Source organism: Halichoeres trimaculatus, unplaced genomic scaffold, assembly GCF_033239565.1.
Source record: "Halichoeres trimaculatus isolate MK-OKI-2021-1 unplaced genomic scaffold, fHalTri1.1 fHalTri1_scaffold_2, whole genome shotgun sequence".
In the NCBI taxonomy this organism is placed as follows: Eukaryota; Metazoa; Chordata; class Actinopteri; order Labriformes; family Labridae; genus Halichoeres; species Halichoeres trimaculatus.
This window is the reverse complement of record NW_027437180.1, coordinates 17,332,838-17,345,863: the sequence shown is the minus strand read 5'-3', so window position 1 is coordinate 17,345,863 and position 13,026 is coordinate 17,332,838. Positions and strand designations below refer to the sequence as shown.

General features: G+C 37.6%; 2 protein-coding genes across 5 annotated transcripts; one reads left to right on the top strand and one right to left on the bottom strand.

The window, feature by feature from the left end:
- The first annotated feature begins 1,078 nt into the window (after positions 1-1,078).
- LOC141810276 (uncharacterized) lies at positions 1,079-4,556 on the top strand. The gene is made up of 3 exons (XM_074697676.1): positions 1,079-2,021; positions 2,114-2,147; positions 2,477-4,556. The coding sequence occupies exons 1-3, from the start codon at positions 1,791-1,793 to the stop codon at positions 2,866-2,868; spliced, it is 657 nt and encodes a 218-aa protein (XP_074553777.1). The 5' UTR covers positions 1,079-1,790; the 3' UTR covers positions 2,869-4,556.
- Positions 4,557-6,925: 2,369 nt separating this feature from the next.
- LOC141785197 (tumor necrosis factor ligand superfamily member 14-like) lies at positions 6,926-11,687 on the bottom strand. Of its 4 annotated transcripts, none has more exons than XM_074663376.1 (8): positions 11,552-11,687; positions 11,332-11,461; positions 10,840-11,057; positions 9,246-9,314; positions 9,099-9,135; positions 8,851-8,922; positions 8,511-8,748; positions 6,926-7,175 (listed from the first exon to the last, which is right to left on the bottom strand). In XM_074663376.1, the coding sequence occupies exons 3-8, from the start codon at positions 11,035-11,037 to the stop codon at positions 6,968-6,970; spliced, it is 822 nt and encodes a 273-aa protein (XP_074519477.1). In that variant the 5' UTR covers positions 11,038-11,057; positions 11,332-11,461; positions 11,552-11,687; the 3' UTR covers positions 6,926-6,967. The 4 variants fall into 4 exon arrangements, with proteins under 4 accessions (XP_074519477.1, XP_074519494.1, XP_074519467.1 ...); XM_074663393.1 differs by having other exon boundaries at positions 11,351-11,461; XM_074663366.1 differs by having other exon boundaries at positions 11,332-11,416; positions 11,552-11,636.
- Between the last annotated feature and the right edge of the window lie 1,339 nt (positions 11,688-13,026).

Genomic DNA, 13,026 nt, shown 5'->3' with positions numbered 1-13,026 from the left:
GCTCAGGCTGTAACACTCTCCTGTTTTGCTTTATTCTGCTCTTCTTTCCTTTTTCTGTCTTACTGTTAGGCTCCTGTGTCCACCATCACAACAAAATTAATCACAGAAATAGTTTTCACAATGGAAAAAGTGTGGATTATGACCAAGCATATATCTAGAAGGGAGACTTTTTCAGGATCACTTAGAAACTCCTCACGGCCACTTAAAGTTTAATTTGTTTCATCACAGCGAAGCAAGCTAATAGTTTGACCTTCACTCAAAAGAAAGTAAAATAATAATTCGAACTCCAAGCAGGGTGTTATGAGTATCATGTCATTGAGGTACCAACTCTTTTGGTTAGCAGCATAAATATGTCTATGTTTTTTTAAAACCTATAAAACCTTTTTTTTTACATTTTTATTACTTCCGTCTGTAGTGGACAGGAGGGATGCTAATTTGAAGTGAGTTGGATATTCAAATAAAATTGCACAGTTATTAGATTTGGGGTTTTAATAAATATATATTTTTTAAATTCCATTTCAGGCTCTGCACTTTTGGTATATTGTCGACCAGTTGTTACATTTCAGGCTTTATTACTTTTTAAATCACATTTCAGGTTGTTACACATCTGGCTCTAAAATACTTTGTTAATTGCTGCAATGATTAAGACAACCCACTTACTCAAGAAAGCACATAAAGTCCGCCAGCATGACGTGCAAACACCGTTTTCAGTGGAAAAACAGGTCTCCAGACCTTCTTTCTCTTTCAGACACCTTCTCTCTCTATCTCTCTTTTTCTCTCTCTCTCTCACACACACACACACACACATACACACACACACACACACACACACACACACACACACACACACACACACACACACACACACACACACACACACACACACACACACACACACACACACACAAGGGGGTAAAAATGAGGGGAACTTCCCTTGATCTATTTTCCATACTTTATACCCTGCTATGAATGGGTCTAAATGTGATTGGCTGTTAAGAGAAGCACGTGGTTGTTCCAGAATTACACCAGGTATTTAACACCTGGGGCTGGGCTGCAAGGCAGTGCCGATGACGCAGTCTTTTAGCATCATGATAACGAAACACTGTACTCTCCTGACATATCTCACAAAGAAAAATCATCTTGTTTTTCCTCCGTATAAACTTTCACAAAAAAAAAAAAAAAAAAAAAAAAAATTCTCCATGGAGACAAAAATAAATCACGTCGAAGAGACATCTTACTCTTAAATGTGCCACTTATGCCACTCCAGGGATGTACTAAGAAGGTAGGGTCTCTGTTTGACTGTACCGGAATGGGGCAGCGGGTATTCCTCTCCCTTTCGTTTTCCACACACTCACACACTCTCACACACACACACTGCCATGATAGTGAACTTGTGAAACAGCAGACAGAGACGCGGAATGTCTGCGCTTGTGTTTTTTTCTCTCACCTCTTGTTCAGGCTGCGAAAGAAGGGGGCGCGCGTGGGGAGGCGGGAGGCGAGAGGGAAACCCATGACTTCCGTGTTTTTCCTCCGTTTCTGATACTTAGTGCAGGGTCCTTAGGCTATAAAAACTACCATGACTCTCACAGCAGACAGTTGTGACATTTACCTCAAGACCTGGACTAACCTTCTGGCACAACACGAGGACTTTCTGTGGAGATTAACTACCAAGCACCCGGAGCTTAACAACTTTCTCAGCGGACAGTTACACCTTAAGTATTATTTTCACCTTATTAAAAACTGGACGCCGTCGGTTTTCTCTCCCAAGCTTAGACTTTAACTGCCTCATAATGGGACACCAAGTTACACAAATGGACGTGGAGTCACTACAGAAGAGTGGCAGCCGGCGTGGACGCTGCTTGGACACTTTTCTCGTAGTTTCCATCATTTTTCTGTTTGTGGCTGTGACAGCCGTGGCTGCCGGCGGAGTGATATGTGTGATGGGGCTGAAGTCCCAACTAGATTTGCATGCAGCCCCTTACCCAGGAGCCCCAGAGCCCACATCTTATCAAAAATACAAGGTAAATAAATGTCTGATCTTCTTAGATATGAATTGTTTTTCCGTCCAAAATGTAATCCATTAATTTTCTTAATTTTTGTTCTTTCTCTACAGATGGAGAACTTTGCCTATCTAAGAGCTGAAAAAAGTAAGTCTTCTTTCCCTAAAAGTGACATTACACATTCATTTTAAGAGATATTCCCAAAACCAGGCACAAGTGGATGGTAAATTGGCATAATATAGATACTATTACTGTTATATTTTGTCATTTTTATGGGCTAAGTGGATAGCTCAGGTTTTAAACATGTAAGGGCTTTTACACAGATGCCAAAATTTTAAGTGTTTTCATATAACTTTTAACACTCCATCATCAACTAAGACTAAGAGTTGCCTTGAATGTAACACATTTTGGCCTTTGACTTGTTTGTGCATATTGTTAACATCCTCCTGATCCTATGTGTTTGTCTCCCCCTGCAGATAAGCTGGTGACCGGCAACATGGCTCTGGCAGAGTTTGATTACGGTGATGGGACGTCTGTTGGAAGTAACTTTGACTTCAACCCAAAACAGTTTTCGCTTCAACCAAAAAAGGAAGGGACCTACTTTGTTTACACTGACCTCATCTTCACCTGCACCCAAACATGTCCTCAGGGTGTTGTCACAGTGAATGTGGGTGACAAGCTTACCTGTGAAGTGGAGCTCCCAGAGAGGTCTGAACCAAGTGCAACACCTGTGAGCAAGAGGTGCTGGACAGTTACACGGATAGAGTCAGAGAAGCTGCACACTCACATGACGCTGCCAAAGACTGGATTCCACAACTGGCAACTGGAGCTGAAAGGCTCTGGACTCGGGGTGTTCCTTGTGGACTGATGAAGGCACTGTCATGCACCTTTTGTCCTTAGGGTGCTGATCTGCTATTTGAAGCGTGGGATATCCACGGAAGAAAAAACTCCAGTTTGTGACTGCACAAAGCCAGGCTGGCACAAGTCTTCGGTTGCTTGTGCTGATCTCAGAGTTAAGGCCAAGTTTGTTGCAAACCAAGTCCTCAAAGAGGAAGCGGAGTTGCGTTTCTGATAACGCATAATGAAAAGACTGCACTCACACATATCTTTAAGAATGTATGTATATATATTGTACTATACATGATATATTTATATTTATTTTGAAATACAAAATTATTTAAGTATCCATATTTATTATGATTATTTTCCTTAGACATTATGTCAATTGAATGTAGATATCACTACGTTGGTGTGTATGTGCAATATACTGCAGTTTACATGGGATGAAATGTGTCTTGTGTTTTGATAAATTACATAAAATTGAGACTTGCATAAATTATGTAATTATATTTCTGTTTCTGAACCCAGACATGCTCAGCATATTTACAGGCTGTCTCAATTGTTGTTCAGATGTTAATGATGAGGATCACTTATAAAACACAACAGAAGCAAAATGAACTGAAACCTATCATTTAATCACACTATCATAAATATGTGAACTAATAACCATGGAGAAATGTTTAAATCACAAAAATGTGTAAATCCTATGAACAAACTTCATTATTATTGACTAAACTTTACTGTAGTTCACAGTTAATATGGATCCGACGAGTGTCGAGACTACGTTGATGTTAATTATGAAAACTTATGGCGTAAGCAATTGCTACAAACTTTCAAATGGAAAGGATAAAATGTGTGAATGTGAAGGAAAGTTCCCTTGGTTATACAATCTTTAACAGGAACTGGATGAACACCACATCCTGTTTATTTACCATATAGAGCGGTTTAGGAAAGAAACTATATAGGTCAGCATACAAACACATCGCTGCTCTGATGTTACATAAACTCAGGGTGCAGTTGTTAACTGAGCGCAGAGACGTTATGATTTTATAACTGACTTTTAAGCGTGGAGGCACTCATAAGAGGCAGGGAAAGTACGTATGAGACTTGAAGATAATGCTGACTATAGAAAAACTACACTTGGTATTTTAGGTTTACCATTTCCTAAAAGGAAGTCCATATTTTGTCGGACTCGATTTGCTTTCCAAAACCAATGCAGGGATGTTAGTAAAAGCTAGTTTGTGTTGTGTTTTGTTTAATTTATTTATTTATTTATTTATTTTGGTGATTGATTTCCTTCAAAAAGCAAAAACTAACAAAAAAACCGTCTATATTTCAAGAAAAATTTCTCATTTATTCACATTAGTAACATCACATACATGTCCTGTAAGAGAAGTTTTTTGATTTACAAAGTGTCTTATAAGAATTAGTGAAAAGGAACCATACATAAAAGAACTGAAGATGCACACCGTGTCTTTTCTTGGCATATCAATGAATTTTGATGAAACTGCCAATAGTTTATCAGAAAGTGAATTCAAAAAGACTTTTGTGTATAAAATACTTTCAAAAACTGTCCTTAAGATGTAAACATTGTTTCGTGTCTAATTTTTGATTGGCAGAATGGTGTTGTAACAGTTAACCTCTGATGTTGAAAAATGAAGCCTATGTGGAAGAGCTATCCACTTGTCTCCAAATGCCCAAGACACCTCATTAACACTCACATTAAAGTCTCCAGCTTACAGCTGATTAAAAAAACAAAACATCTTTACCGCCAAAGTAATTTGGGTCTTGTGATTTCATCTCTCTTTTTGCACACACTGTACATAGGGTGATTATTTTTTTAACTTGTTTGTCTTGAAGACGTTAAGATTACAAGGGTTGTATAAGAAAGTGTAATTGAGGATGTGCCTGACTCTACTGCCCATCAACACGTTGTTGCTGTTAGCTGTGAGGCTACAGACAACTCCACCTTGACACTGCTTTTCTGGTAAGGTAAGCGTATGCCTAGGGATGGGTACCTTTCACCTTAGAAACGATACAGTACCGATACCCGGTACCTGGTAATCGGTACTGGTACCCAACGGTACCAGTTTTCGATACTTTTCTGTGTTTATGAGATAAAACATATCAATTTGTTTAATAATAAAGTATGAAAAAGTTTTTCAATTTAACACATTTATTCATCAATATGTAACCTTGCAATGCTGTGTTCATGTCCAGCATGGAAAGTTGCCTACTCTTCCACTCCCTCACAGTCACAAGGAGGCATGTAGGTAACTAAACATGGTACCTTTTGATTTTACATGAATTGGTACCCGGTACTTTTGAAAGAATTTGCTCAATACCTATAGAAGTACCTAATTTGGTACCCATCCCTACGTATGCCTTTAAATTTCTCTTTAAAAACAGTAGATGATGCCTAATGTATATTTTAGGTCTATGGTAAACTAAATAAACCATATTTAAAGAATTACATTAAGTTATAACATCCAAATGGACTGCAGCAGTAAAAGATAATAAGATGCTAGACTACAATTTAATAATAAGGCATTTAAGAGCTGAGAAAGGAACAAATCAATAGTTAAATCATCAAATAAATAGAAAAAGGTTTTCAGAACAAATTTTAAAAAAAGTAAAGAAACAAAGTTGACTAAAACTCAGTTAAAAGCCAGACTTGCAAGGTAAGTAACACTCCTGTCACTTCGACAGCGGAAACAGCTTCTTCCGTGCCTATAACAGTCTATGACTTTCTTTTTTCTTATTTTGCTGTCATCATTAATCAGTGAGAATGATCTGTGGCAATATAACTATATAAGGACACAAACCAAAAGAGTTATCAAAAACTTGAAAGTAATCCTTTGACTATTAAGAAATAGCACTGGGAGTAGCTTCATCAGGGATGCCACTTTTTACCTGGGCTGGTAAATCTGGAACAATACAGAATAACTTGTAAATGAATACATTTTCATGTGTGTGTGTACTTTTAATCTTGATCATTACATTAAGTGGTAACTCCAGTCATGATAAGGTGGAAAACAAAAAAAAAACAACATTATAAACCTGGATATGTAAAGGAGAGGAAGCATGTTAATCAGTAAGTCTGACCTGAGTTCAACACAGGAGCACTGATACAATCTACGCTGCAGGCAATGAGCAGCAGTAAGATGTGGTGTTATGCACTGCAAAGTATCCGTGCTCAGTCTGCAGGAGAGATGTCTTCTTTTGGTTTTCACTCAGTTGCACAGATACTTATCAGTGTGTCAGAGCAGGATATGATAAACATATCAACTGCATCTGAGGTCAGTTTCACTCGTCTATCCGTCTTGTGGTGAACTGTTTATCAGTCTGTATACCTGTTTACATGGTGCTCTGCGCTGCCACACATATGACCTTAACACCTTTTCACTCTTTGCTTTGGGTTTCTATTTCTTTTTCACCAATTCTAAAGGAGATTCCTTCATTAGTTGCTGCGCTTTCCCTTCCTCACATCTCTGCACCTCCTCGCAAGTCTCCATTTCTCATTTGCCACAGAAGCAACGTCTGTGAAACTTTCCCCTGGTGCTCAGCAAGAAGAGCTGAGTCAGCCACACCAACCTCAGCACTCCACCATCTCAGAGCAACTTTACTTAACTTAACCACATCCTGCATTCACACACACACACACACACACACACACACACACACACACACACACACACACACACACACACACACACACACACACACACACACACACACACACACACACGACTCATGCAGGTGTTTGTGTTTTGCGAACCTTTAGATCTGCATCTGTGTAACTTGTGCGGTTTGTCTCAAACTGGTTTCATACAGTTTAATGTGTGTTTGCGTGTCCTTTTTTTTTTCTTTTTTGGCAGAAAATAACAAATGGGCTCTGATGTTTCTTAGAAAAAAAGCATTTTATTTGCACATCAAATCTTACAGAATAATATCAATAAGGATTATATAACCCAAATATCAGGTACTTTATACAACACAACCATTTGTTGTTTTTCTTGAAATGATTCAGATACATTCATTAAGAACTGAATAACTTAGAGAACATTTTGACAAACTGAATTCACCAGCGAGTACACTGTAAATATATGAAAAGAGACAGAATCTGTTCATGTGGTGGTGGGGTGTTTCTCTGATATCATAAAGGCCCCCATCAGGTTGTCAGCAGGATCTGGATGCCTCTTTTCTTTACTGTCCAATTTGACGTAAATCTCATCCCCTTGCTGAAGTTCGAAGATCCCTGCCAGGAAACTGTTCCAATAATCCTCCCCAACCGGAGGATTTTTATTTGATGGTCTGTGAGTCAAGCAGCGGGGCCTAAAGAGGTGACAACTCAGAATTACCAAAACTGAAGAAACACAGTATTCATTTCAAGTTAAGACAGAATAAAGCTACAGTGACTTGGCATAAAGCTGAACTAGGCTCAGATAAATCAAGTGAGGTCAAGGTAATGAAAGTAAACTCAAACTGGGTTAAGTTAAATTATGTAAGTTTTGTTTGTTTGTTTGTTCGGATTGATTTGCTTCATTTATTGTTTTATTAAAATCAATTAAGCCCGGATGAATTCATTCAACTTCAGATTAATTTTTATTTTATTTTTTATTTTTTGTGAAATTTGGTAAATTCCCATTTATTGTAATAAAATGAAGACAAAAAGCTAGGAAAGGTAGAGTAAAAAGAAATAAGACATTCAGAAACATGGACAATATGAAGCAATTAAGTTGTAAATTTAAAATGGATACTATTATTATTAACATTATTATGTTTACATAAGAAAACATCATCAGGTTTGACATTAATTTGTGAAAAAAAATAAAAAGTCTGAGTGAGTGTTGAGACTGTCTAAAGGGGGCGCTAATTTCAACACAAAATTAAAGTTTCTGACATTAACTGTAAGTTTACCTGACTTAAGTTCAGTTAGGTTGAGTAAAAATATATTTCAGTTTTTAAAGTGCACTCAGTGGTATATTTAACTTAGTTAAGTTCGGCTGGAGCAAGTACAGCTAAGTTTACTTTTATATTTTATTAAAACTTTTTAATTCTTTTTTAAAAAGTGAAGCTTAGTTTAGATTTTGTTCAGTGAAGTTTTTTTGTTTATCGTTTTATTCAATTTTAGTTCTCTCGTATTTAATTAAATATGGTTTAATTTAACTTGATTTAACTTAGTTTGTCTTTAATTAAGCTTATCTAATTAAGTCTATTTTTTTGTTGTTTTTGTTTCAGTTTAGCATTGTTTGGTTTTGTGATGTTTCATTTGTTCTAGTATGGTTTAGCTCAATTTGTTGATACACATAGAGACAAAAATTGAAAAATAAAGTAAATAAAAAGGAAGGTTAATGTGGGTGTTGAAGTATAAGTAAATGACTAGCATAAAAAACACTTCAACAAAACATGTCATAGGTATTACATACATCAGTTCACCTACACTTTAATGTTGACATATGACTTGTTTCGGAACAACTATAGTCAAACTGCATAATGAATATTAGAGACAGAAATATTTCCCTACTCTTTGGTCCTAAGACAAAAAACTGAAAGAAAAAAAACTGAAAAAAACAAAACAAAACAAAAAACAGAAGAAAGTCAACAAACAGCCTTTAAGCACATGTGCAACAGCAAAGGAAGGAAGGGAGGGGTGACACCCTGTCAAACCTTTTTGATTTCATGAGCCGTATTGGTTTCCCGTACGCTTTGGTGTATTTCCAGACCTCATGCTGGAAAAACGAACATTGCTCTTCAGCATCTAACGACACTTTAGAGTAGAGGTAATAGTAGCCCATCCTCTCCACTAGTAGGCGCCCATCTCTGTAGCCCATGTTCTGCCTGATGCTGTCCGCGCTGTTGTTAATCCAGTGCACCACATTGTCCCTGTCTAAAGTCAAGCTGGATCCTGACATGAAAATGGACAAGAGGACAGAAAATGAGCTCAAATTAAACATTACAGAAGTGGACATTATTTGGTTTCATGATGAACAACATCATCTCATCTCACCCATGAAGTGAGCAAAAGGCCTCTGCTGGATGTCTTCTGTAAGTGGTCCCCCTGTGGAAATCTCATTGAAATCTGTCCAGAAAAGTTTAGATGACAGTTACATTTTTATTTTTAACATTTTGCAAGTGCTTTGATCGTCAAAGATTTCAGTCCTTATCAACCCATATCTTCTTTTAATTTAAGTTTCTAATATTGAAGATCTAAGATTCCTCTTTGTGCAATGTCAGGCTAAATGAACTGTTACTCACTGTTTGTGGAACTGATTCTACCCAGCATTACATTCCCCTGTAACACAGAAAAGAGTTAAAGTCAAAAACTTCGGCAAACACCAGGAAGAGCAACAGTACAGTCTATAACTTGGTACCCGAAAACGTTTTACATGCTCTAATTCTTACTTGTAGACTTGTTGATATGGCACTTGACAGGTTCTGGCACAATGGGTGAGACATACAGAGAGAGAATGCCTGTAAGGAGGGGAAGAAAAAAGCAAAAAGAGAGATTAAAAAAAAAAAATCTGTGTGTTTGGGCGTGTAAGCACAGGAGGTGTCTTGCCTTAAAAAAAAAAAAAAGCAATACTGATGCTCTGTACATAAAGAGGAGTAGAGAAGTGAAATCAATCCATACAATCCACAGCAAAACAAACATACTGCATCTTAAACAAACCAAAGAAAGAGAATATTGAAGCAATATACCCAAAGAATGAACAAAGATGAAGTGAAAACCTGCTGATTTGAATTATAAACATACGGCACCTGTGATTGAATGGAAAGAGAAGTGCCTAATGAAGAAACCCATCCAATTCTGCCCCTATCCCCAGATCATACTCAACCAATAAGATACAGAAACTTACACATGCCCTCCAATGACCCAAGCAAGAAGGTACAAGGACAGGGGGTCAATTATTTACATCACCAAGACAATCATGACACAGATGCTTCGTCAAGCATTTTTACTTGAAGAACTTCATGTGCTCTGTGAGGTTAGGCCCTCAACACCACACTAATATAGATAAGAAAAGAGAGGAGAGTATGAGGAGAAATGTTAAAAAAAAAGGATAGACAGGGCAGAGCCAGGGTGGGAGGCCTTTTTGGGGTACTCCAGGTACCAGCTTTGCTTTATGCTCTACCTCCCCAAACTCTCCAACTTGATGAAGGAAGAGAAGAGATTTAAAAGAAGTAAAAGAGAAGAGTCAGTAGAGATGTTGGAAAAAGGACTGAGAGGGCAGTGACAGGGTAAAAGGCTTGCAAAGACATTGATCAGGGTAAGAATGTGGTGTTAAAATGAAACACAATCAGTTTAACATTCACCAGTTACCATCAGCAAACTAAAGTCACAGCAGTCATTGTCTGTCACGTTCTCTAATTACTTCATTAAAGGTTTGATCTTGGATTAAAACAAATCTTCATCAGAGAAATCAAGAGGGAGAATCTTTGAGCACTTTAGGAAGAAGGTTAAAAGTGTTATCCTTCAGAGGTGATTCAAACAAAATACCAAAATGAAAAGTTTAGGTTTTCTAATCATCAGCAATTTGGTGAGATCAGGAGGAAAGATCTGTGATGAATGAGAAAGTGAACAAAGAAATCAGTATGAAATAAACAGCATTGTGAAACTTAAAAAGTGAAGCTATATTACAGAAGAGGAAGTAAAACTAGAGTAAACAAGTCCATTTAACACTCTTGTCACGACTGACCCTCAACTTAAAAGTCAAATGACAGCCCACACACAAACCTATTCAGCAGTCCGCCAGTATCATGTCTGTGTGTGACGTACAGCAAGAGTGGGAAATTCTCAGTCTGAGGAATTTCCACTCAGCTCCATGTCCCATGGTTTCTCTCTCAACTCTCTTTCTCTCCCTTGCACACACACACACACACACACACACACACACACACACACACACACACACACACACACACACACACACACACACACACACACACACACACACACACACACACACACACACTCATAAAAAAGCATCTGTGATACCTCAATTTTTTTGGTGAGGTTGTGGATTAAACATCCCTGCACAACGAGTCCAAACACGACGAGACCCATCATCAGCAGCAGAAACTTCTGGCCCGCTCTCGCCCACCTCTGTTTCCTCCCCACTGGAATGGAGATGTAGCTTGCCTGGCTGTCTACCACGAACACCTGGGGGGGTGAGCCCACACAGGTCTCTGCCATCCCACCTCTCTGCACTCCACCTGAGACAAGAGGAGGAAAGGTCAAAATGCAATAAGAGAGACAGGTAGGGAGAACAAGACAGAACAGTCAGGTGTGAAACCGATAGATGTGGCTTCAGGACTTTTGTCTGTGCTAACAGCAGGTAAATGCCAGGCAAGCACTTTCTCACAAACAGTGATTTCAACATACCTTAAACACTCTGCACACAAAAGACAGACTGGTTAAACAGGTCCAAAAGTTTAAAGACAAATGCCAAACTCTTACAGTGGGTTTCATGTATTTCAGAAAGGTTACCTTTGATTTAAAGTCACACCTGATGTTCTGTCACAGCTCAGTCACCCAGGAGCAGCTTTTCACACACCTCTCAAAGTCCTTTCGGCTGTAATGGAAAAAAAAAAAATCCTTAAAGTTTTCTTCACTTCTCCTTAAAAAAAGAAAGAAAAAAACAAACGAATAAATAGACAAACAAACAAACTGGCATTTCTCTGAGTAATGTGGTCTTTACATGTCTCACCTGTCAAAAGGAGAATGTCCTCTCTTTCACCCCCTCTGTTTGCTCGCCTCCTGTCAACTCTCAGTAATGTTGCTTTACAATCGAGTAAGCTCATGTAAGGAGGAAATGAAGATGACATGAGGGAGAGCCAGTAAAGACACTAAGAGAGTGAGAGAGACGCATGTGTGTGTGTCAGTGTGTGTGTGAGACACTCCCTTACCACGGCCAAACACTGTTATCCTCCCTCAGCTGAACTTCCTTTTCTCTCTCTCTCATATAACTTAGTGCTTTCAGTTTGGCACCCCAAGTGTGTTTTTACTACAGCTGTTTTCTAGGGACCTTGCACATGTCCAGATGTGCACTGGCACATTTTTAATCCTGCAGTGTGATTGATATAAAACAGTCCAAACAGGGTACAGGTCTCTGAAGAGGCTATGTAACTGTTAATTTGTCTTAACATGTACTTCTGACATCTGCCCACAGTGCTACACTGTCACCCACAGACTGCCACTTGTTTGCTGCAGTGTTACTTTCAGGACCTATGGTTTCAGAGCTTCTTTCAGGTTCACTCGGGTACAGTTTTCAGCAGTATCTACAGTGAGGAGCTTTAAGATGGATTACTAGAAGGGACTGAAGATGACAAACAAGCAGCTAAGCACTGTCTACTGCATTACAGCAATCTACACCAGTCTTCATTTGATTTAATGTACTACAACTTGTTAATGTAAGCCTTTAACTTTCACCACATCATTCTGAACATACTGTGATCTTTGGCCTTTTGACTTCAAAGAGGGGGTATAAGGCTTGGTTAAGCTTTGGCACCCCTGTAGTGGCTTAATATGGTTTACAGTTACAAAAAAATAAAAAATAAAATAATACAAAATAAATAAAAATGAATTAAACAAACAAATAAATAAAAAAACACCCTGTTTTTCTCACACTTGTGTTTAAAAAAAACCTTTTTATGATGAAACATAACTTAAGAAAATAAACAAACAGAAGACAATCATCTTCATCATCAGCATCATCATCATCATCATCATCATATGGAAAACAAACAAACAAAAACTCAAAAAATAAAAAGATAAATAAAAAAACTGAAATAAAATAAAATGAAATGAAATAAATAAATAAATAAATAAATAAAAATCCACCCTGTTTTTCTCACACTGGTGTTTTAGAAAACCCTTTTTTATAATGAAACATAACTTCAGAAAATAAACCAACAGAAGACAATCATCTTCATCTTCATCTTCATCTTCATCTTCATCATCATCATCTGGAAAACAAACAAACAAAAACTCAAAAAATAAAAAAGATGAAAATAAAATAAAATAAAATAAATAAAATTAAATGAAATTAAATGAAATAAACAAATAAAAAAATAAATAAATACAAGTCCACCCTGTTTTTCTCACACTGGTGTTTTAGAAAACCCTTTTTTATAATGAAACACAACTTCAATAAATACAGGAACAGAAGACAATCATCATCAT